This window comes from Hemicordylus capensis, chromosome 3 (assembly GCF_027244095.1).
Source record: "Hemicordylus capensis ecotype Gifberg chromosome 3, rHemCap1.1.pri, whole genome shotgun sequence".
NCBI lineage: Eukaryota > Metazoa > Chordata > Lepidosauria > Squamata > Cordylidae > Hemicordylus > Hemicordylus capensis.
In genome coordinates this window covers 130,488,495-130,514,998 of record NC_069659.1, presented here as the reverse complement: position 1 = coordinate 130,514,998, position 26,504 = coordinate 130,488,495, and the positions used below count along the sequence as shown (strand labels likewise).

At 41.6% G+C, this 26,504-nt stretch overlaps 1 protein-coding gene across 2 annotated transcripts in view; it reads right to left on the bottom strand.

The window, feature by feature from the left end:
• GABRB3 (gamma-aminobutyric acid type A receptor subunit beta3) overlaps positions 1–26,504 on the bottom strand; it is a 188,366-nt gene that overhangs the window by 38,949 nt on the left and 122,913 nt on the right. For both annotated transcript variants that reach the window (XM_053311429.1, XM_053311428.1), the window contains exon 4: positions 5,743–5,963. In XM_053311429.1, coding sequence (XP_053167404.1) covers positions 5,743–5,963 — 221 coding nt within the window. The remainder of the gene's footprint in view (positions 1–5,742; positions 5,964–26,504) is intronic.

Sequence of the window (26,504 nt, the reverse complement as noted above, 5' to 3'; positions counted from 1 at the left end):
TCCATACAAGCAGTGTGGAGAGCCTCTATATATTACTCCTTGAACTTTAAAAGGCTACCTAAATGTTTAATAACCTAAATTTTCAAACAATATAATATGTATGGCTGATTTTCAGGCAACTGTGAATTGTGCTAATGAATGTAATTCAGAACCATCCTCATCAATGGGAGTGATATCACTGGCTGATGTCACATAATTCTGCACACATGTAATGGAGGAGTGGCAATTTGCAGCAATCTTCCTTTTCCTCTGCAGCCCACTATGCTTCCTGAAAATTTGTCCCTGAAGGTTGTAGGATACTCAGAGACATTTTTCAAGTGCTACAATGAGTTGCAGAGGGAAGGGGAGATGGGCAAAATTTGCTCACCCTCATGTGTACAAAACATTAATCTGAATGCCAGCCATCAAATTCAATGGAGGTGGGATTGTCTATACCTAGGTCCACAAATTTAAATTGTCTCTCTATATTACTCAAGAAGTGCTACCTGAGTGCACATTTTTCCACACTCAACTAGCAACACTTCTTGTAGGGTTTGAAAAGAAACTCATGTATGAGAATTCATACAACTGGACACAATAATATCCAAAGCTGCTAATATTAAGTAACATTTGATGTAAAAAGAAACTCACAACACCAGTTTCATATCATTTGGATTAATATCATAAGTCACACAATTAAAATTAAAATACACAATTAAAATAGTCACATAGCAAAATACTGCTAGAAAATAGTTTGATGAAAACAGCCTTGAGCAGTTTTAATTCCTACAGAACTATGTGTAATTTACATTTACTCAACATATTAAACAACAATTGAGGCCAAGTTGCAAGAAAACTTTAAACTTAACGCTTTTGTTTTGAAGATCAATTGCAAGTTTTTGTTTGCTTTAAGAAATACTCTACTTTGAGCAATTTAAATTTGTATTTATTTGTTGAACTTACATTAAAGATTGACATGATGAGCTAAACTTCACATTGAGTAATTACTCACCAGGGCTACTAGGTTTTATTCAGCATATAAACTGCTTCTGTTGCTGTATTTGGGGATTTACAGTTGTGCAAACAGAAGCAATAACAGAGAGAGTCTGGATTGCTCATATTTTCTTGGGGAAGGTTTTGTGACTAGGAATGACTATCTTATGGATATCACTTTCACTAAAATGGAATGTATTAGAATGGTCCGCCCAAAGAGATTATTGGATCTGGTAGGATTCCAAGAAGCCTTGGAGGGATTTAATGTTGGCTGTGCCGGTGATCCTGTTGATACCCTGGTTGAGAATTGGAACAACTTGCTCACCAGAGCAGTAGACACGATTGCTCCTAAGCGTCCCCTCTGCTTCAAAACTGGCCCCTTGGTATACGGAAGGTCTACGGGGGCTGAAGTGGCAAGGTAGGCGACTGGAGAACCAGTGGAGAAAGACTTGACTCGAATCTGACAGATTACGACATGGAGCACATTTAAAGATCTATGCTCAGGCGATACGTGCGGCAAAGAAGCGGTTCTTTTCTGCCCTTATTGCCTCTGCAAGTTCACATCCAGCAGAGTTGTTCGGGGTTGTGAGGGGACTAATATCTGCCCCCCCTCCCTTGAACCAGAATTTGGAGTCATCAGTTACACGCTGCAATGTGTTTAAAGAATTTTTTACAGATAAAATCTCTCGGATTTGGGCCGACTTAGATGGAGACTCCACTATTAATTTGATGTCTGAACTGGAGGTGTCTGACAACTCCTCTTATGGGATTCAACTGGATCAGTTTCAGTTTGTGACTCCTGCGGATGTGGACAAGCTGCTTGGTGAGGCCTGCCACTTGTTCTCGGTGAGGCCTGCCACTTGTTCTCTTGACCCTTGTCCGACATGGCTTGTTCTATCTAGCAGGGAGGCTGTTGTAGGAGGCCTGGTGGAAATCATAAATGCCTCTCTGAGGGAAGGCAGGATGCCTCCTTGTCTCAAAGAGGCAATCATTAGACCTCTTCTAAAGAAGCCTGTGTTAGATCCCTCAGAGTTGAGCAATTATAGGCCTGTTTCCAACCTCCCATGGCTGGGCAAGGTAATTGAGAGGGTGGCAGCCTCTCAGCTCCAGGTGGTCTTGGAGGAAACTGATTATCTAGACCCATTTCAAACTGGTTTTCGGGCGGGCTATGGGGTGGAGACTGCTTTGGTTGGCCTGATCTCCAATTGGCAATTGGCAGAGGAAGTGTGACTCTATTGGTCCTTTTGGATCTCTTGGCAGCTTTCGATACTATCAACCATAGTATCCTTCTGGAACGTCTGAGGGGGTTGGGGGTGGGAGGCACTGTTTTACAGTGGTTCCACTCCTACCTCTCGGACAGGTTCCAGATGGTGTCGATTGGAGATTGTTGCTCTTCAAAATCTGAGCTTAAGTATGGTGTCCCTCAAGGTTCCATACTTTCTCCAATGCTTTTTAACATCTACATGAAACCACTGACAGAGATCATCAGAGGATTTGGAGCTGGGTGTTACCAGTATGCTGATGACACCCAGATCTACTTCTCCATGTCAACTTCATCAGGAGCTGGCATATCCTCCCTAAATGCCTGCTTGGAAGCAGTAATGGGCTGGATGAGGGAGAATAAACTGAAGCTGAATCCAGATAAGACAGAGGTACGTATTGTGCAGGGTCAGAACTCCAGAGACTATTTTGATTTTCCTGTTCTAGATGGGGTCACACTTTCCCAAAAGGAACAGGTTCGCAGTCTGGGAGCACTTCTGGATTCACACCTCTCCCTGGTTTCTCAGGTTGAGGCAATGGCCAGGTGCTTTCTATCAGTGCTTTCTATCAGCTTCGGCTGATATGCCAGCTGTACCCGTTTCTTGAGATGAACAACCTCAAAACAGTGGTACATTTGTTGGTAACCTCCAGACTTGACTTTTGTAAAGCGCTCTATGTGGGGCTGCCTTTGTACGTAGTCCAGAAACTTCAGTCAGTTCAGAATGCGGCAGCCAGGTTGGTCTCTGGGTCATCTTGGAGAGACCACGTTACACCTCTGCTGATGGAGTTACACTGGCTGCCTATAGGTTTCCAGGCAAAATACGAAGTGCTAGTTATAACTTATAAAGCCCTAAATGGCTTAGGCCCTGGGTATTTGAGAGAATGTCCTCTACATTATGAGCCCCACCATCCATTTCGGTCGTCCATGGAGGTCTGTCTCCAGTTGCCGCCAGTTCATCTGGTGGCCACAAGGAGATGGGCCTTCTTGGTTACTGCCCCGGGACTATGGAATGTGCTCCCTATTGAGGTACAATCCTCCCCATCTCTTGACAATTTTTAAAAAATACTTAAAAGACCATCTTTTTACTCAGGCTTTTCAGCTTTTTAATAGGTTTTGAATTCTGTGATTGACTTTTAAATTGTTAGTTTTAAATTGTTTTTATGTGTTTTTATATGTGTTTATATGTATTTTTAACTGTTTCATCATTGTTAACCGCCCAGAGGCAGAAGCTGGGGCAGTATAAAAGTGTAATTAATTAATTAATTAATTAATTAATTAATTAAATGTGTTTTCTCTATATTTTGCTCCTTTTACAACCAAGGATTCTAATAAGTAGTGATAAGGTGCTCTGTTTTCTTTTCGTGATGCTAGGGAGTTGCTTTGAGCTTGAATTTTTTAATGAGTTCAGGAAATGAATGAGTCAGTTTGTCAGAATTCCAATATGATTGTTGGAACCTCCCCCCCACCCCGCTGCATGGGGCTACTCAGGGTTCTTAGAAGGGGCCTGGGCAGCCCCAGCTGTTGCTGGGATGGTAGTTTTTTTTTTCTTCCCCTGAGGCTCAAGCAACAGCAGCAGCCTTAGAAAAAACTGCAAGCCCTTTGGCACCTGGGGCGGGGTGTGTGTGTCGGGGGGGGCTACAGGAGTCTTTTAAAACTGAAGCCTCAAGACAGGAAGGCAGACTGTGTACACCCTCCAGGCCCAAGCGGATGTAGCACAGCCTGTCTCTTGCCCCCAACCAGTCCCTGGTAATGGAGGGGGGAAGAGGAGAGTGAAATAAGGTGAGGAAGCAGGTAATGTGGCTGGGGGGGTGCAACGGAATGTGTGAGTCCTGACATGAGTCGACTCAACATGACCTGACTCAATACTATGGAGGGGCCATGCTGGTCCCTCACAACAGTGCCATTATCATATGTGTAAGGTTGGGTCAGAACTATGACATTTTGGGCCATGCTCAGGTCTACTAGTCACAACTCCCTCTTCTGGGTGGAGTGGTTTCTCAAACATAGTTTTCTGGGGCTTGCTCAGCTCCCTCTTCCAAGTGTGAGGCAGCTGAGAATTTTATAGTTCCAAGGCTGAGAAACAGTGATGCATGCAAGAGTTTCAGAAATGGTGGCTGCCATCCTAACAAAGTGAGGATACAGAGGGAAGCTTCCCCACAAATGCAGCACATGCGTGCAGTGGAAAGTGATTCTTGCATAACCCTCAGGGCCATATTTTGGGAAGGCACAGAGCACTTCCAGGGAACATCAGCAAAAATCACTCACACCCCACCCCCAACGTGTGCTGCAATAGTGGAGAAGCCTCCAGCTGTGTTAAAAAGGAGGCTTCTGCTGCACTAGTCATTATTAGCTTCATTAGCCAGAATGCCAGTCATTGATTTTTCAAGCAGACTGTCTACTTTTTCAACAGCAATCTCTATCAAACTATATGCAGGGATGTGAAAAAGAGTTTGAGATATGAACTCCCCCATTTCTGAAATTGCTGAGCCATTAAAGGCTGAGCCCACACATCCCTTTCATACAATTGGCTTGTATTTCAATTTTTAAATATTGTGAGCCACCCGGAGAGAGAGCACTTATGTGTTAAAGGGTGGGATATAAATCAATTAAAATAAATGAGTAGACAAATTAAGCCTCTTTGGGAAAGGCCAGTGGTGTAGAACAATAATTGGCAGACAAAAGTTTGAAACCACAAAAATTTAGAAAAAAGAAACCTGATCTGAGTGTGGATGATCTCACATTATGCTCCCATATGAGAGATCACTGGAAATGCTTCTGTGGGGTGGCAGTTTAACATAGGGACGGTTACATTTTCAAGCAGAAGTGCTCTTACCCCTGGACCTTGGGGCCCCGGCTTGGGGGGGGGTGCTCCTGCCACCGCCAAGAGCCCCCTGCTGCTGTGAGCCCTCCTCCCTGATGTGGGGCTGAAAAGCCAATATTCTAGCTGCCATGTGTGTAGCCAGGGGATGAGGGTGGGGTTGTGAGGCAAGCAGGTATCTCCCTGTGGTGGCAGCCGGTGGAGGAGGAGTGGCCGCTGCACCTGACTTTCCGGCTCAGTGGCTTCTGAGAACTGTGAGGTGCTCTGCCGCGTCTGTGCAGTTAGAACAGAGGTGCACCGGAGCGCCTCGCAGTTCTCAGAGGCCTGTTTGTCTGGGCCCAGGAACAGGAAAGAGAAACTGAATGCTATGTTGAGTGAGAGGTAAAGAAGCAGAAAGAAAATGGGTACAAAACCTCATGCAAGGGCTAGGAATATGGGCTGTGTGCTACTGATGGGAAGGAGGGCAAGAAGGTTAGGGTTAGGGTAACCCAATGAGTAGACCTGACTGAGGTCACTGATGGCAAAATTAAGAAAGTTGGCAATGTTGCTTATTTTCTACAGACATCTTTCAGAGAAGCAGCCAAAGTTACATAATATGCTGCAGAGGGCCTGTGACAGTTTTATATCAAAGAAGCAAAGATCAAGAATGCAAAATAAAACAATGTCAAAGAAACCTTGATTATACACATACCTGAGGCCATACAAAACTGTGCCATCTGGATGAAGGCGAATCATTCGATTCTTAACGGTAACACCATGTACAAACGACTTCTTGTCATTTAGAAAGTAAGTATCGGGCACCCATAGTTGATCTGCTACTCTGTTATCAAGGGTAAGATTGAGAGGAATCCCAGCATAGGCTAGTCTTTTATCCCTCCAGTATTGTTGAAAATACATCGTTAAAGTATAATCCTGTTAGAGAGAAGAAGAAGAGAAAGTGAAGTTAAGTCTTGTTCATATATTCCAATTCTGAGAATCAGTTTGTTCGTCTCTTTTAAAAATAAAGTTCTTTTTAAATCTAGCTTTTAAGAAATATCCAACTTTTGAGTCCTATTGCCTATTAAAATATAATTTTGTGCAAGTTAACACATGGATGGAAAGTTTGAAACAAAATGTCTGAATATTTCTAAACATGTAGTGGGGGAATCAACTTCTTTTCCTCCTCAAAGATCTGCTACGAAATTCACTTGGTATGATGAAAATAGTTTTGTGAAGACTGTTACTAAAGCCTCTTTGGACATAACATTTGCTTCTATGGGAAGACTATTCCTATGGAAGAACATATTTGAAAGAGCACTATTAGAATCAGGGACTCTTTGTCTCAGACCAGCACCATGCCTGCCTGAAGCCTCCCTTACAACGCTCACCAGCCTCGTACCCAAGCTTCATTCACATCCATCTGGCCACATCTAGATCCAGTAATATGCCTGCCCGAGAAGATTCAGCCTTTGCTCCCCCTCCTCATCCCTACTAAATCCTGGCATTCTGCCATCCCAGAGACGCATGTTTTGGGCAGTATAGAAATGTTTTAAATAAAATAAATAAATCCCCCTTCCAAGCAACTTCCTCTCCCTTCTCCTTTCCAGCCTCTCTATGTTAGTGTAATTACTGAGATCACATGGACGTAACACATATGAGAGTTAGGAATTTTTACACTACACAACGGCTAGGAATACAATTGATTTGTTTGACTTACTTGATTGACATTTATGCCTCAGTGACCAATTTGCCTTACTAAAGCCCATTGAACTTCATGAGAGTATTGTGTCTACTTTAAGAACATAAGAACAGCCCTGCTGGATCATGCCCATGGCCCATCTAGTCCAGAATCCTGTTTCACACAGTGGCCCACCAGATGCCACTGGGAGCCTACAGGCAGGAGTTGAAGGCATGCCCTCTTTCCTGCTGTTACTCCCCTGCAACTAGTATTCAGGCATTTTGCCTCTTGGTGCTCTATAGTCCTCAGATTAGTAGCCATTCAAAGACCTCTCCTCCATGAAGTTATCCAAACCCCTCTTAAAGCCATCCAGGTTTTTGGCTGTCACCACATCTTGTGGCAGAGAAATCCACAAGTTGTTTATGCATTGTGTGAAAAAGTACTTCCAGTTGTTGGCCCTAAATTTCCTGACAATCAATTTCATGGGATGACCCCCTGGTTCTAGTGTTATGTGCAAGGGAGAAGAATTTTTCTCTATCCACTTTCTTCATACCATGTATGATTTTATAGATCTCCATCATGTCTCCCCGCAGTCATGTCTCCCTGCAGTCGTCTTTTTTCTAAATTAAATAGCCCCAGGTGTTGTAGCCTTGCCTCCTAAGAAAGCTGCTCTAGGCCCCTGGTCATCTTGGTTGCCCTCTTCTGCACCTTTCCCAATTCTACAATGTCCTTCATTAGATGTGGTGACCAGAACTGTATGCAGTACTCCAAGAGTGGCCGCACCATAGTTTTGTGTAAGGGCATTATAATATTAGCTGTTTTATTTTCAATCCCCTTCCTAATAATCCCTAGCATGGAATTGGCCTTTTCCACAGCTGCTGCACACTGAGTCATTTTCAACAAGCTGTCCACCATGATCCCAAGATCTCTCTCCTTGTCAGTCTCTGACAGCTAAGATCCCATCAGAGTATACTTGAAGTTGGGGTTTTTCATCCCAATGTGCAACACTTTGCACTTGCCAACACTGAACCACATTTGCCATTTTGTTGCCGACTCACCCAGTTTAGAAAGATCCTTTTGGAACTCCTCACAATCTGTTTTGGATTTCACTACCAGAAAGAGTTTTGTATCATCTGCAAATCTGGCCACCTTGCTGCTTACTGCAACTTCTAGATCATTTATGAATAAATTAAAAAGCACCGGCCCCAGTACAGATCCCTAGGGGACCCCACTTCTTACTTCCCTCCATTGTGAAAACTCTCCATTTATACCTACTCTCTGTTTCCTGTTCTTCAACCAGTTAGCAATCCACACATGTACTTGTCCCTTTATCCCATGACTGCTAAGTTTCCTCAAGAGTCTTTGATGAGGAATGTTCTACCTCCGAATCCAGATAATACATGGCTGCCACAAAAAGAACTAAGCCAATGTTTGGCTAGAGTGAACAAGCCTCATTCTCATGGCTAGCTCCAGAGCATATACAGAGTGCGAATCAGGCTTGGCTCACAATACCATCCATCTGGATTCTTCAGAAACCAAAATCAGACATGACCTTCTCAGGAGCAAATAGTCCATCCTTTTAGATGAAAAGCTCTCTATAGCCGGGACTAATTGTGTCACTACTGTTTAGAGGGATTGCAGTTATATTCTGCTTTCAGTGCTCATGAACAATTTCTATCAGAAGGACAATATACCTCCTAGTGTTCTCTGCAATTGTCTGATGTAGAGGAATAAGAAGAAATACATTATCTACTCGTGATAGCTTAATTAAAGCTTGGTTTTAGTAGTAATAAAACTCCAAAGCATTTCTATTGGCTTAACTTGAAGAAACTAAAGTACTAAAATGCACAAGTATACATGTATAACAGCAGAAATCACATTATAGTACAATATAGTAACTTGATTAAATTAGAAGCATCCAAAAGACCCCATGTTCCAGGAAAGGTGCATGAATCGTCCGAAAGACACACAATGGCTAGCTTGTGCTTTCCCTGAGTCCCATCATAGTCCCAACAGGGAAAAGCTCTATTTATTGCAGGAAGAAGAAAATGGAGTTTCCTGCCCAGCAACAGGAATCTGAACTGGCTTCGTGCTGTAGATCAGTAAGTGGCACTCTGCAGATCTGTACTATTCTGTGAACTAATACTACTGCACCACCATAACAGAACAAGACACTTGCGCTTACTTCTGCAGTGCATGAAGCAATGCAAGACAGTTATTCCATATTTGCACATTATGCAAACAAGAAAATGTGTGATTTATCATTCCATAGATCAGTTCTAATATACTACACAGTGATAGGAAAAGAATTTCTTTCCATTATAGGAAAGAAAACATGCATTGTCTGTCTCTGTCTCCAGCACAGTGCAATTTGAAAATGGACCTCTACAAAATTATAAAGCAATTTCCAATTAGAAGTAGAATTAATGATGTTTTAAATAGCAGTAATCCTATATCACCATTACCTGCCATTCTCTTATAGTGAGATAAGGATGTTTTAATATAAACTGGCCATAACCTGGAGCAAATGATGAATTCTCAGAATTACTGTTTATTAAGCATTCAAGTTTTTAATCAGGAAGTCAGGGGAATTAATCATTATTTTTAAAATTGCTATGGAAAACATTTTCATATTTCAAAGTATACATATATTATCTCAAAATACCATTTTAAATTTATTAGTTACATTTATATTAAAATACACTACACCCAGGGTCTTCAAGAAAATTATATTATTCATCTCAATACTTTTCTCAATGAATGAAGCAGTATCTTTACTAAAGAATATAAAGACTCCATAAAAATGTTGTCTGCAGTAGTTAATACCATTAGTTTTCAACATTCAGAATAGAACAATTTCAAGTTCGACTTTGATGGTTATAGCACACTGAGACAAGTCTTTAGATAATACCTCTTTTAATACCTTATTAGATCAGCTAATGAGATCTGCAAAGGATACCCTGCTCCATATCCTGATTCCCAACAAGTATCATCTGTGGATAATTAGGGGTGGGTTTTTTCTGATGTCCCCAGTTCTGATGTCCCTTCCCATACTACTAACATATTGAAGGTATATTAAAAAAATAACTTTCTTTTTTAGAAAAGGGTTTTATAACCCCTTGATCACCTAAACATCGGTGATGTTCCCGGCTCTCCCTGCAGAGCCCGTTAAGGCTCTACACACGGATTGTGTGTAGAGCCTCTATATCAGAGAAGGAAACACTTATGGAATATGGCCTTTACTTTTAACAACAAATAATATATTACTTTGAAAGCTATTGTTTATGTCAGTCAGCATCTCAAAATGACACATATATTGAGCATTTGGTTATACATACATTTCAATATAATTAAGTGATTGGTTAAAACCTTGCTGATTACGCAACAACAAATATTGTAGCCAGCTGATAGCTTTAGCTCTCAGTTAAAGTAAAAAGAGGCACTCTTACCCCTGGACTTCCAGGCTAAAGTCCAGGGCCTCCCCCCACCACACACACACCTGACCCCATCAATCCTCTTTAGTCTGTTCCAGGTGGCATGGTCACCTGGGCAACCGAGCATGACTATAAACCAGCTCTGGGTAGACTAGCACGACCTCTGCTTTAGAGACAGAGTGGGGAGTGGGGGAAGAAATATGTGGGATGGGAATACATTAAGTTGTGTATTGAAATGTTTCTGCTCATGCATATTTGCATACATATACCTGTTTTATATTCTTATATTCTTGTGAGTTCAGTTGCTGGCTGTGCCCTCAAGAATCCATGCGTTAAAAAATACTGTGTGTGCCACAATGTTTGTGTGTGTATGGGCATGATGCTTTACTTGCAGGGTGAGGGCTCCAAAGGCCTTTAGTTCCAGGCTCCAAAATTACTTAGGTCACCTCTGAAAGTAAATGTGACTTCTGTAAGGTTTCTAGAACTCTAGGATTATGTGGCTTTCTGTTGAAAATGGTTGATAAATATTGCTAATAACCAACTTTATGAATATTCAGTCTTAACGTCCAACATAAGTACTGCTTAACCAAATTAATTTGGTTAATTTAACCAAATTAATTTGGTTAATTTAACCAAATTAATGAATTCAACCAATTAACCAAACATCCAAAATATTCCACATCTGCAGAACAGCTAGGTTACCTAGCCAATCAAAATGCAGATCTGAAATGGGACAATAAATAAGCAAAAACTTTACAAATTATAAAAGAGCAATTAATCAGCATAGCTGAAATGGCATATTTTGTTCCGCAAAATACCTGTGAGATAATTTTGGATGCCAAACCAGTTGGATGGAGCCATTGTGATTAAATGGATTTAATGCAAGCAGAGTTTGACAGACAGAGAACACCACCACTCACGAACAGGAAAGGAAGTCCTAGCAATTGTGTGAAGAGGTATTTTCACTTGTATCTTTAAATAACAGTGCTCAGTAAGCCCAGAATATTATAAATGACCATGAACAATCTCAACTAATAACCATCAGTACAGACAGAGAGGCTGAGGTAATGCTATGCCTCCACAGTGACATTCGAACCAGGCAAGCCAATCTTCGGACTATTTCCTATGGAACCCAAATGGTACACAACAAGTCAGTTCTCTCAAACATACATAGCAGGAGCATTTGCCTACTTTATTGCTATATATATACTATGCCTAAGTCAGTGGTTTTTTGTATGTCAAATGATATCAGTAAGCAATGGCTCTTCAATGAATGAATGATGGTGAATGACTAACAATGAATCAGAGCAATACCAAAACAGACAGACAGACAAAAACTCCAAATACCAACTCTTTAACAAATTTGCATAAGTAAAAATAAGAACTTATCATGATAGGATATACTATAATGTTAGGATCCAAACTAGGTTTACCAGAAATTACAGAATATTAACATTAGGGATGTGCAAAACGTTTCAGGTACAAAACATTTTGTACTTGAAATAGGCCGTTTCGGGTGTTTTGTAGACAAAACAAAATGCCCATTTTCCAAATCTGAAAGTTTTGTACACAATACAAAACATCCCTGTTTTGGCTACAAAACGTTTTGTAGTTTCGGACCTCCATTTTGTGGCGATCTCTGAGTCAGTCTCCATTTTGTTTTTGACATCTCTTTGTATTTCCTGCCCTTCCAGTCTTCCGATTGGTGACCTAAAGCATGGGCTGACCTGATGATGATACCCTCCTTGTTCCCCATTGGCTCTTTTGCCTCTTGCCACTCTTTACTGGCCCCACATTGGCCAGGGGAAGGGTCGAAGAAGAGGCAAGGGTGGGGGTGGGGAGTTCAAGGAGGGGTTTTCAATTCATTCAACAAGTTAGTTATTCACCATTTTGCCTTTCTGCCTCGTTGAAGATAGAGAGAGAGAACTAGTTTGCATTGCATGGCATGCCTCGTTGCCATGATGATGTCATGCCATTGCCTATGACTGCCCGCCTTGTTGCCAGCCTGAGTCCAGCCTGCCAGCCTGCTATGGCTACTGCATGCCAGCCTGGCAATGGATTTATCTGCTGCATTGTTTTTTAATTCTAGAAGAATTTTTTCCACCCCCTTGAGAGATGTCATGCCATTGCCTATGCCTGCCTTGTTGCCAGCCTAGGCTCAGCATGTAGATTCTCTGGTAGCATATGAGATTTTCAACAACAAACCATAAATCCACTCTTATATGTTACCAGAGAATCTACACTCAAAACATCTCAGAAACAACAGAACCCAGTACCCCATGGGTTAGCAACCCATGGGGGTGGTTCGCACCCTATGTGTTCTATACCACCACTCACTCTAGACCACCTTGGTGCCCCCCAAGTGCAGTTATGGGGCTGCTGAAACCTCCATCATTCCGTATGGGGAAGAACCTTAACGATGCATAAATTCCATTAAATCTTTAAAAATCAGCCCTTTGCCCAATTCCTTTCAAATGATTCTGGCAGCTTCCTTGCCCCCACTGGGCACTACCACCCACCCTACTCTGCTCTGGGCCACCCCCTTTCCCCCGGTGTGAAGCTATACTTTTGCTGAAACCTCCATTATTCCCTATGGGAACAATCTTAAACTTCAAAAATTCACCAAAAATCAGCTCTTTGCCCAGTTCCTCTGAAATTTGGGTGGTAGCTTCCACCCATTGGTCAATACCACCCGCACCCACTAGTTTTGCCCCAGGGCTGTTTTTGAAAAAATCCAAAACATTTCAGATTCGGATTTTGCAATTTTGAACAAAGAACAAAATGGGGGTGTTTTGGATTTGGGCCAAAAATGAAACAGAAAAAACACACACACACAGACAACCCTAATTAACATTCTTTCTGCTGTACAATCAGTGGCTGGCATCCGAATTAACAAATCATGTGCATTAGTAGGGTCTGCGGGGATGCAATGGGAGTTCTTGTGCAACTCCCCCAGTCGTCTTCTTGTGCTGTTGCACATGAGTACACTTGGAAGTGCTTTGTAAAAGTGGAAACACATCACTAACCCTCTTGGCAAGGGCAAGAGAACAGAGAGAGTTGAACAAGAGTTCCAGCTACATCCCTGCAGACTCTACTAACACATGTGCTTTGTTAATCAGGATGTCAACTACTGCATACGGCACTTTACAGAGCTTAAAATTTGAGTTGTACAGTCTGCTCCCCTTGGACACCAGTGGACAGTAGAGACAAAAAAGTTACAGTAGAACTACACATTACACAAAATTTTGTTATTTCCCAGCCTACCCCAGACTTTTTATTTTTTAATCATTATTAATTTCAGTCATTAAAAGTGGCATGGGAGGAAAAGGTTTTCTTAACTATCTCCTCTAATGCCTGCTTTCTACTGCCTACCCAACTGCTTTTACTCCTGCTGAATAAATGAGGATGACAAAATTTAAAATAAATCTAGATAGCACAAGCTTGTTAATGGTGTCAGTTTTATGGACTGGTTAGCTGGATAAATGCCTGTTCTGAACAGAATCACACTCTTTTGGATCATACTCAGTTTTGGATCATACTCAGGATCATATTCAGTTTGTAGCTTTTGGAATACTGTCGAACCCAGTTTTCCTTCTTGAATCCCAGGTAATGGCTGTGGCCCAGAGTGCCTTTTATCAGCTTCAGCTGATATGCCTGCTGCACACACACTACTGCAAGAATGAGACTTGGCCACTGTAATTCATGAACTGATTATACCCACATTAGGCTACTGTACCTCAAAGAACTCTGGAGCACTTATCCGTCTGTCATTGTCGTTGTTGCAATTCAACAATACAGGTATGCATTTTTTAATTCTCTGGTAGACAGTGAAAATAGAGAGCCAGCGTGGTGTAGTGGTTAGAGTGCCGGACTAGGACCAAGGAGACCCGAGTTCAAATCCCCATTCAGCCATGATACTAGCTGGGTGACTCTGGGCCAGTCACTTCCTAGCCTACTTCACAGGGTTGTTGTGAAAGAGAAACTTAAGTATGCAGTACACTGCTCTGGGCTCCTTGGAGGAAGAGCGGGATATAAATGTAATAATAATAATAGGCTCACTGATATAAATGTAATAATAATAATAGGCTCACTGTTGCCATTTAAGAGAGCCCTAAAACCTTTCTCATTTGGCTTGGTCTTCCAAGGTTTTTGAATTGTTTTTAAGTATTTTAATTGGTTCTGAATTGTTTTAAAATTATTTATTATATTCTTTTAAGCAGTGCATTTTAAATGGTGTTTGTTTTTATGTTTTGTAAACTTGTTGTGCACTGCCCAGAATCTTTGGATGGGGTGGTATAGAAATGTAATAAATAAATAAATGGGGATAGGAACATAGGAAACTGCCATATACTGAGTCAGACCATTGGTCTATCTAGCTCAGTATTGTCTTCACAGACTGGCAGTGGCTTCTCCAAGGTTGCAGGCAGGAATCTCTCTCAGCCCTATCTTGGAGAAGCCAGGAAGGGAACTTGAAACCTTCTGCTCTTCCCAGAGCGGCTTCATCCCCTGAGGGGAATATCTTGCAGTGCTCACACATCAAGTCTCCCATTCATATGCAACCAGGGCAGACCCTGCTTAGCTGTGGGGACAAGTCATGCTTGCTACCACAAGACCAGCTCTCCTCTCATGTTTTCCATTGTACAATCTTGATGCTTCACTCTATGAGCCGAGTCTCATGATTAAGCCTGCTCTCCCTGCAGATGAGCAGGGTGGGAGCCCTGGGTGTCCGGATAAGCCGCCCACATGACTGCTGGCTCCGTGATGGAGCCAGAGGGGGCTGGGAGGATTGGGGGCCGTGCACCCCCCGGAAGCTCCAGTATGCCCTGTGTGAGCGCGCAGGGCATACTGGAGGGACCCCCAAGCCGAGAGGCTGCTTTTCAGTCTTCCGCCAGGGATCTACTCATGAGTAACCACAGTGCAGAGCCGCACCGCAGCTACTCACAATTGCTTAAACTGGGTTTGCAGAGCGCTTGCTCCGCAAACTCTGTTTACTGTAAGTACCGGGCTACAGAAGTAGGTGACCTGCTTGCGAACGGACTTGCAGCCGAGCCCGGTGGTTCACACGATGGGAGAAAACTGGGCTAGCCTCTGCTAGCCTTATTTTCTGCCATTGTGTGAATAGCCTCTATGTGGGTCTGATCATACAGATGGTTCAGAAACTTCAGCTAGTACAGAATGCTGCCACATACCTGTTGAAAGGTGTGAGCAGGCATTCTCATTTACATCCTTTATTAAGAGGATTATTATTATTTATTAAGAGGATTATTTATTAGGCACAGGCTGTCAGTTTGTTTCCTGATCTAACTCAACATGCTGGTTCTGACCTTTAAAGCCCTGAATGGCCTGGATCCTGATTCTCTCAATTCTCATTTTGTCAACATTCTGTCAACAAGACTCTGCTTAGGTAGCAGTTAGATTGGCCACCACATGAAGCAGGGCTTTTCAATTGCAACTCCAGAGCTATGGAAAGCTTTTCCACAGGTAGAACTTACAGAACCCCTTCTAGCAGGTTTGCACTTTTATTTCAGAATGTCTTTGGTGACTGAATGCTGTTGTGCTGCTGTTCTATTATTGGTTTTAGTCTTTTATTTTTATTGTTCAATTAGAAAATTTGCTGAATTTGTTTTTTAAAGTGTTATACACGACTCTGAGCTTTACTGAAAAGCAGTATGTAAAACTTTTAAATCAATCCATGAAAACAGGGAGTCACTCAAAATGACAGCATTATGTAAATACAATGGACAGAGGTTTGTAAAGATTTTTGTGATTCTTTTTTTCATTATTCCCAAAGGCAGGAGCGAAATCACATGGCTTAGGGTGGACAGCATACTGCCCTCTATGGAAGCCAATTCCTTCCTTCCTTCCTTCCTTCCTTCCTTCCTTCCTTCCTTCCTTCCTTCCTTCCTTCTTTCTTTCTTTTTAGCTTTTAGCCAAAGTTTCACTCACTGTTTTTGTACTGAGACTCTTAAAGGCTGTGTGCTACAATTCATACGTAACCACCAGATTCTCTCCAATTTTGCCTTTTAGGCAGAGGCACAGGGGAGAAAATATTGTTTAAGCACAAAACATTGATAACAGTTAATTGCTTCTTATGATTAGTGTTAAATCAGGGTCAGTGTTAAATCACACTGTTGTGTTTGTTTAAGTGAGGGGCTGGGACAATAATTTTGACTTGCTTTATCTATTTCAGAGCTTACTTTCAGTTAGAGTTGAAAAGCAATGGTGTGCTACTGGGCATGTGAATTCTTTTATGGGCTTCCTGTGCAACCCAAACTGCCTCTGTGAAGTGCATGCCTCCTCTTTGTGTGTATAAGTGTATTGATAACTTCTTTGGTGTGTGCAAGTGAAATGAGAAAGGTTGCCATATCAACCAGTGTTCGAGATACTGCATGGAAGAGAAGGTTGGTTGGCATAGCAACCAGAAGTATGATATCTTCATTTTGGCATATGAAGAGTAATTGACCATAGCAACATAAAAGTGTAACTTCCCATGCACACAAGTAAGGGGAAAATAACTTGAGATTACTTTCATTGTGACACAAGCCCTATTCAGACTGTATGTTATACATGTACATAGATGTCTGTACACATGTCCATGTTTCTGTGTGCATGTGTTCATTTTAAATGTGAACCTGGGTTCAAGCCTCCTCAGTGCAGGGTACATGTACTACTGTACATGTGTTCAACGTAATGTGTGAATAACTAAACATGTGCATAGATCTTAATATTTACATGTTGTTGTACACCACACAGAGTCTTTAGGCAGTATATTAAATGCTTCAAATAAATAAATAAATAAATAAATAAATAAATAAATAAATAAATAAATAAATAAATAAAGTTTGTGCACATGGTGTTTAAGAATGCATTTTTCCCATCTGCAATATACAGTACGTGTTTGCTGCAATGAACTCTTGGTGTAACACTAGTGTGCCAGCAGCAAACAATATTGCATGAAGTGTAAAGCTCCCCAATGGTACACCTAAGATGGCATTTAAAGATTCCGCATTGAGATACACCTAAAGGAGTTGAGATGTTGAGGCAGTGTGTTTCAAGATTCAGACATTCTGGTTGGTGGAAACGTCAGATGAAAAGGTTAAGGATGTTGATGACAGCAATTTTTGTTAAGCCTCATGAAGCTAAATACCCAAGAAAACTCCACAGAAAGACAAATAACCTTAGGCAGAGCAAAGTGTTTAAATTGCTTCATGCAGCACAAAATTTCCTCTCTCTTTAAGCTAACATTCTCAGAGGAATAGGAAGGTTTATTTAGAATAATTTTAGCTACTTTGAAAAGCTAAGAACATTCAAAGACAGGTGTGACTGAAATTGAAGCAGCAGTGTCTAGAGGAGGGTCTCACTATCTCTTCAAAGAGGGGGGAGGGATTCTTGACATTGGCTAGCATTCTGACTAATCAACAGAAGCCCCACTGAAATGAATAGGACAAGTTAGTCCTATTCCTTTCAATAGCACTTATGTCAAGTAATTTTATCAGGATGTCAGTCATCCTCTTGTTTCTGAATTATACTCAAACTATATTTTTAAGCTTTCCTCTACTGTCTGAATTAAATGTTAGAATATGAAAGATTCTAAGTGAATCTAGGTATCCTGACATTTTATATAAAGGGCCCTCTATAAAACTTGTCATATTACAATATAAGATTGAGCAACACCCAAAAGGACTATGGTTTTACATTGGCTTTTAAATATATGCTAACATTGACTGTTGGCCTCCTTGCCCCATGGGGGCAGATCGATATAGACTGGGCAAGGGAACTTCATTATGCATGAGACAAAGAGACAAAGGCTCAAAGAAGTTCTTGTCATAAAGCCAGATACAAGCTTTGTGAATTCTGGGGTCCCCACACCCTGAGAGCATAAAACAAGGGTTGGGAAAGCTCCCCTTGTGCCTTGGGCTGACTCAGCCTCCCAGCTACTGCGTCTCTGTTCCAAAACCACAGGCCACCTCTCTCTTTCCAACCTGAGATTAGTGTCCTGGGTCTAGCCCTAAGCTGAATCTCTCTTGCTTAAGGGCCTTGGGGTGGGCTCTCTGGCCCAAACTGTGGACTACTTCCTGCTGGGTCACTCCCACTGCAGCATTAACCCCTCTTCTGCATCTTCCAAAAGTCATGCCCTCCTTTTCTCCATGCTAGTCTCTGTCCCTGGACTTCTTATGAGTCCTTGCCAGGGGTATCACCCCCTTGCCTCTCCCTGCTCCCTGCCCACATCTTTGAGCCTTCATGGTCCAACTTCCAGGTTTGACAAAATGCATGGCCAAGCAGCACCTCTGAAAAACATCACTTTTGGACACTACTGGCTGACACCTGCCACATCAAGGGAAGGAAGAAGTAGTACTGCAAGTGAGTCAGGGCTACTTTGATAAGGACTGTGTTCTCATGACCAGAACAATTGTGGTTAAAGAGTTAACTGTGATCAGCCAGCCCCGTGCATTCTCCCACAGAGTAAGTTGTGAGAACCTGGAATTTTCAGACAATCCCAGTTAAATCATTATGGTTAACCAGGAGGTTAGTGATCCTGATTAAATGCTGGTTAATCATAGCGATTTAACTGGGATTGTCCAGAAATTCCGGGTTTTCATAACATGCTCCATGGGAGCATGCAGAGCTAGCCAATCATGGATAACTCTTTAACCATGATCATTCTGATCACAGTGTAATTGGTATGTATTTTTCTCTAACTAATGATTAGAGAGTTTTTCTCTCTCTAATGAGTTGCCGCCAGGTGGCCACATGGGGGCGGGCCTTCTCAGTTGCTGCCCCAAGATTGTGGAATGTGCTCCCTACTGAAATACAATTCTCCCCATCTCTGACAATTTTAAAAAAGCATCCGAAAACCCACTTCTTCACCCAAGCTTTTTCAGCTTTTTAAATTTTTAGGTTTTAATCTGTGTTTGATTTTAAATTATCTAAATTGTTTTAAGTTTTTGTGTATGTTTTTAACTTGTTTTTATGTTATTGTTAACCGCCCAGAGATGAAAGTTTGGGGCGGTGTACAAATATGATAAAATAAATAAATAAATAAATAAATAAATAATGATGTTGTCATATATGTGACAAACAGATATACTGCAGAATGAAGACCTTAACAAATCTATACATATATGATGGCAATAGCTAACGTAATATTAACTCCTTTTTTAATTTTAGTGCATGATATCCTGACTAATGAAGCACAGATGAAATGGGAGAAGCACTGGTGTAGCAGCAGTGCTTCTGGAGAGTTCTAGATAAACACTGCACCAGTGCTATTGTGCGTGTAAGGAAATTTCAGAAACCTGGCCTTCCCACAGAAGCCATCTGTGTCATCCATGCCTCTGAGGGCTGCACAACCCTTAGGGACATATTTTTTGGTGGCACAGAATCTTCTAGGGGAAGAGGAGGTCACTGAAATTTGTTCCCACTGCACATCCAGCAATGGAGCTCAGTTGGTTAAAAAAGCACTGATGTTTCTCTATTGCACTGGTGCTTTGTTAGTGAGGATGTCAGCTACTACCTTTTATTGTGTTAGATTTTTTTTCTTTTATGTACTTAAAATGCTATCAGCTGCCATGAGAACACTCTTTTTAGTTTGTTTATTTATTTATATCTATGTAAACCGCTTTGGGAACTTTTGTTGAAAAGTGGTATATAAATATTTATCGTATTTGTATTTTTTATAATTTCATACATGAAGCAGATGAAGAAAGTAGGACTTGTATGAAATGGAGGTTGTGTTCCAAATGAGCACACTACTGCATCCCTTTCAGCTCCATTCTAAGTAGTAAGCTCTCTTCAGACGTTTCCATGCACTGAGTGAATAGGTGGAGAGGCAAGTGGGACCATGCTTGCTGCCTTCACCCTTAACTGCCACCCACAACATCTTCAAATTTGTAGAAAATATCAAAGGGATGCCTGCACATGTGCAGCTGAACAAACACAAGCTCTATGTGTAGTCAGGAACTTTGCAGAACTGAGGATCCTAATGAAGTGTCTGTGCATGTAAAGCTGTAGGTTTTAGATTTTCTGCTGAGCATGCAGGAGTCAGGATAGACCTTCAGGAGCTTGGTACTAAGTAACCAGGCATGGTCCTGCTTCCCCCTCTGCATGTCTCCAGGAACGCAAGTGAAAAAGGCTTTAGATACTAGGATCACAATCCACACATGTCCAGCATCTACCTATCTATCTATCATATATACCACCTGATATGTGCATCTCTAGGTGGTGTGCACAATTTAAAACACAGCAAATATAAAACAGAGTAAAAAAACAACAACAATTTCACAAAATAAAAAAGTAAAACCTTTTCATGGAATAAAAACAATTAAATTGTTTAAAATGATTTCAATTAAACGCCAAAGAACACTTGTGTGCCTTGAGGGTCTTACTAAAGCAAACAGAGATCGAGATGCTCTGATTTTGAAAGGGAGCATATTCCAAAGCCCCAGAGCAGCCACAGAGAAGGCCCAGTCCTGAGTCACCACCAAACGATCCTGTGGCAACTGTAACCAGACATCTCCAGATGGTCTTAATAGGTGACAGGGTTCATGACAAAGAACACACTTTGTTAAGTACCATGGACCCAAGCTATTGAGGGTTTTATAGGTAATAATCAGCACTTTGTATTTTGCTCTGAAACATATCCAGTACAGTTCTTTTTAAATCAGTGTTATACTGACAATTTTTAAAAAGAACTTGAAAACCCACCTCTTCACCCAAGCTTTTTCAGTTCTTTAAATTTTTAAGCACTCCCGAGCTACATAGCTTATCTTTCAGGGGAAATGTACCTCATCAGAATAGGCAGATATAAGCCATCACCCAGGTCCCTACCCCCCACAGTCAGTACCTCCATCTTATTTGGATTAAACTTCAATTTGTTATCCCTCATTCATCCTCTTACTGCCTCCAGGCAGGCATTTAGGGAAGTTATGCTATTTCCTGATGAGGTCGATATGGAGAAATATATCTTGGTGTCATCTGCATATTGATAACACCCTGCACCAAACCTCCGGATGATCTCTACCAGTGGTTTCATGTAGATGTTAAACAGTATTGGAGATAGTATTGTGCCTTTTGGAACTCCATACTTCTGCTTTCCAGACCAACAGTTTCCAAGTGACACCATCTGGAATCTACCACAGAGGTAGGAATGGAACCACTGTAAAATAGTGCCACCCATTCCCACCTTCCTCAAGCAACCCAAAAGGAAACCATGGTCGATAGTACTGAAAGATGCCAAGAGATCCAAAAGTATCAGCAAGATCATGCTCCATCAGTTGATAATCAGTTGGAGGTCATCTATCAGGCTGACTAAGGTAGTCTCAGCTCCATAGCCCGCCCAAAAGCCGGTTTGAAATGGGGCCAGATAACCTGTATCATCCAAAACTGTCTGGAGCTGAGAGGCCACCACCCGCTCAATCACTTTGCTCAACCATGGAAGATTGGAAATGGGTCTGTAATTAGCTAACTCCAAGGGATCCAATGCAGGTTACTTCAAGAGTGGTCTAATAAAAGCCTCCTTAATGTTGGAGCTAGGACCCTGGCAGCATCAACTCTCAGCTGCAATGACTCATAGTGACCACTGGGAGGGTTTTAGGGTCATAGATAAAAGTGCTGGACTCCTCTCCTCTTTGTTTTTCCCGTGTTAGTCTCCATTTTGTCTCCCTAGAGATGGCTGTTCGTTTTGGTCTCTCTCTTCAGCCATGAGCTACAGCTGAAATAAGCTGCAGGCCCTTTCATATTTCTTTGTAACCTTTTCTTTAAAGAAATCCTCGTAGTTCTTCAATACAAAAGAACTGTCTCAAGACCTCTTGCTTTGCTGCTTTCTCACCAAACTGGTTTTGCTCTGCTATTTGGGGACTGAACTGCCATTCTTCCCCTACACTTAAGACAAGGAGACATCCTGCCCTCCTTCAGAGAAGCATTTCTAATATTTACCAGACCCTCTCTGATAATATGATTACCAGATGAAATAAGTCAAGTTGGGTAAGGGTCAAGAGAACAGGTTGTAGGATGCACAGTCCAAAACAGTTTGTCCACACCTTCAGGAATCAAATGCTGAAAGTGATCCAATCTAATCCTATAAGAGGAGTTACTGGACACCTCCACAGTAGACTCTGGAGTAGCTATTGAGTCTTCCTTCCTCTGCAGTAACAACAGGAGTCTTCCTTTTAGGAGTTCAGAACAATATGTTTGGCCCCAGCCTTCAGTCCCACCCCTAAAAGCCACCACCAGTGGCTGGGCCCCAGCATTGCTCCCCTTTATAAGGGCCAAAAGTTTAAAAGCCAAACAGGCATGGTTCTCACCCACCCTACCAGGCAAACCCTGCCCAGGGAGTTTTCACACAGTACTTCAGCTCTCGGAGTATGCCAAGAGTGAAGCCATTTCAAATAAGAATCACGGCATTACAGAAGGCAGCTTCCTACTTGCATCTTAAAAGCTTGCATCTCAGAAGCTTGACTGGCAGCCCCTCTTGCTTTATCGCCAAAAAGTGACTAAAATACAGGTGTTTCTGTTTTATTTATTTATTTTACCCTGGACTTAAAGTGGTCTAAACTTAAACTTGGAAGGAAAAATCCAAGTTGTGTATATAGTGTTCCCAAAGATCTCGCAGGGGCTTCGTTGAGAATCTGGCCAAAGTGTGAAAGCACACACTCCCTTCCAAGGGAGATTTGAAGTAAAAGCACTGAGTGAAAAAGCTCCAGGTGCAAGATGTTACAGCAATTAAAAGTGAGCAAAACACCAGATAGCAGCCAAAGGGAGCTACAGATGCCACAAATGCCACAGCCAGAGTCCCTCTCCTGATACAGAAGGTGCGGGTGGGGGGCAGATGAAATAAACATATGCATTGGGGGGCAAGTGAAAAAGGCTTGACATTAGGACCACAATCCTACCTTCCTCACATGTGAAGAGTTCTAGTTGTGGAACAGCTCCTCATAGAAGCTAAACAACACCTGCCCTTCCCTCCCTTCTTATACCACCACTACACCTGAGTATCACTGTCACACTGCTACACTCCATTGCAGCCAGACAACTAATCCAAAGCAGAGGCCCCTTGCATGCCTCATGTAGGATGACCGGGCAGTCTGGTTCACTCCTGGCTTCCGGTAGGTGGGCTACTCTCTGCAGAAGCTGCAGCTGGGCAGTGTGTGGGGACTGGGAAGGAGTGAGCTGCTGGGTCATGTTCTCTCTGCACAAACTGGGAGGCAGGGAAGAAAGCATGATTGTGGCTTAGAAGGCCACTGAAAATTTGTCCCCAATTCTCATATGTAGAAGAATCAACAATGTGACAGTTTCACTTCAAACCCTTACAACATTCACATTTATGGTAACTGCATTTTGGATGGTATACTTAACCCCCCCCCCTTTTTTTTAAAGGACAAATATGCTAATGAAAAATGTTTAATTCATAGAATGTTGAGGAATACTTATATATTATGTTTTGAAATTATGCTGCATATATACACAATGTAATTCATTTAACATCTGCTTCTGGTAAATGTTAACAGATGCTCCTAATCATTATCTTCCAATGCCTTTGTATGCACAATATGAAGACACGCATGATAAATTACATTTGCGTGAAATGAAGGTAAAATGAGTAATGCACACACAAACAAACAGTATGTGGTTGATTAAACTAGTTATGCATTAGTGTGGAAGCTAGAAAATAAGCCATACCATTCTGTTAAACATACAAATGAGGCAAATGTTTTTATTTTACTTGAGAGTTTAGTCTCCTAGTGCATACAACTGAAAAATGTATTTGCTGACATCCAGACTAATTCTGTGTTTGCACAAGGACGTTGTGCTAGCTAGTTCTGCTAAGTTGGGAACCTGTGCTCCAGAGCAGTATTGTGCAGTGCAACGCTGTTGCACTAGCAGAAGGATATTGTGGAAGAAGAAGAAGAAGAAAGGAATTTCTTCCAGACCAGTCTTTGTGCTAGTGGAAGATGGTGATGAGTTGTAGAACACATGGTACTACACTGAAGCTCAGCTCATGAAGCAAAGAAATCTTAAATGAGGCTGAATAGTGGTAACAAAAAGCAGAGTAAAAAATAAATAAATAAACAAACAAATAAATGTTTGATCTCTCTCTCCCTCTTTCTCTCTCTCCTATGTGCCACAATAGAACACCATCCTAAATTATTTTTTTAAAGGTTGTGTAAATTGTGGACGACGCAAGTCATTTAATGGTAGTAGAGAAAGACATGCTGTTTTGGTAGCTCCAGGTCTTAACACCCACACAGTTTCGGAGGATGAATACAGCTGAAGGAAGCCCAGGAGTGTGCGCAGCTGGGGGAGTAAGTCATGTAACTTACCCCTGGGGGGCCCCCAAGGCAGTGGGCCCCCAGACAACTGTCTCCCCTTGCCCTATTATAGTGATGCCCCTGGTACTACTGGTTGCACAATGCACTGTGCAACAAGTTGCACAACCTTATAGTGCAGTCTTGTATCTGTCCCAGAAAAAAACATCCACTAGTGGTGGTGAGACATCACAGAACACCACAACACTGCACAACACCTCAAGTTTCTTAAGTGTGAGCAAGTTCTCTCACTAGTCTGCAACACTAGGCTGGATGTAAACCCCTATCCTTGTTGCACAAGTGCAACACTTGTGCAACTTTTAGCATCTGCACAACTTTCTTGTATGTGCACAACTTTGTTTTATGCACTAGTTTAAAGAATCCCTGCTAACTGAACAAAAGAGGCACCTTTTAAAAGTGGTGATTCTCTTTATTTAGCAAGGGGAAAGCAATGGGCCCTATCCATCCCCAGCACAGCATCCCTCCAGTGGCTTTCGCTGGTTTCTGCCTTATGTTTCTTTTTAGAGTGTGAGCCCTTTGGAGCCAAGGGAACATCTTAATTAATTAGGTATTATTTATTTTTCTATGTAAACCACTTTAAGAACTTTGGTTGAAGAGTGGTATATAAATATTGGCTGTATTCATAGTGCAACATTAGTCTGGATGTCAGGCATGCTATTTTGAAACCTGGCTTTCTTCTCTGTCTATCAAAATATAGTGTTGCAGTGCTTCTAGATTTAAACACTAGTTTTAAGAACTAATGTGACATAAAGGCTTTTGATTCAACAAAACATTAAATGGCAAATTAAATGGTCACTACAAATGTAGGGCATGATTGATATACATACAAAGAGACACATACTATGGGTGCAAATGGGCATCCACAGAGAGGATCAAAATATAGTGTTGCAATATTTCTAGATTTATGCACCAGCTTAAGCACTTATGTGACATAAGACTTTTCCTGCACAAAGCTGAAGGTTGGAACAGAAGCTCAATGTCCAATCCTAAAACTGTATGATTCTATAGCAAAAAGCTCAATGGAGACCTCTTCCCTCCTTCCCCTCTTCGGCATTTCCTCCATGCATCAGTCACTAGTTTGAATGGAAGGCTCATGCATGCCTCCCATATTGTTGTCTTCCTGTCCCTCTCCTCCCCACACACTCCTCCCCACAAGTTACTCTTCTTGCTGTGGGCAGTTCTGGGATGTATAATGCCTATAGTTTATTAGCTGCTAATTTGCACTTCATAAAATACTTCTTTGCTGGGTTGAAAGTAAAATGCCTCCTCCTTTCTCTTTAAGAAAATGTGTTTAGGATCAGGGTATAAATGTTGAAATTTTTTGTGAGCAGTGTGAATCAGTCAATCTTTTTACACAGCTTGAAGGCATTACTGTCTTCATTTTCAAATGGTTAGATTTTCAGAATCTAATAGCTCATATTATAAACCACCTGTTTTGAATGCCAAATATATTTTAAGAATTTTCCTTTGAAACAAGAATTATAAGACATCTCTTTTACAAAAGTGGAGTGGGAATAACCATTTTTGCAAATACACGTTCTGTTTTTTATGTTCACATTTTAAAAAGCATTGACCCTTTTAGATCTACGGCTCCAATTGTTAAACCACTTCCTCAACTTGTATCACTGAAACATTGAAACTGACAGCAATACTGTCAGGCCAGAGGAATAGAATTGCTCTGGCCTCAGTTGCAACAGTCTCAACATAATCCATGTTGTGTAATCTGGCTCTGCAGTGCAAACTGTTTATATTAGACTCAGCCATGCAACTGGCGTGCATCTGATTTAAACAGCTGTTATGTTATAATGATCCCAGCTGAGAGCTTCCTCTTGGGATTCTTCCTCTTGATTTCTCCATCCCCAGGGCAGAATCCAGCACAGAAAATAGTTGCTGAACTGCTATGCCACCTATTTTTCTCAATGACAGCAGGTTTTACAAGGGTGTTAGTACTACTACTACAACTTAGTTTGTATCTCTGTAGATTCTGGCCATTGAAAGTAAAAGGTTTATTTTTGTTAGATTATGGACATAGTTTTAA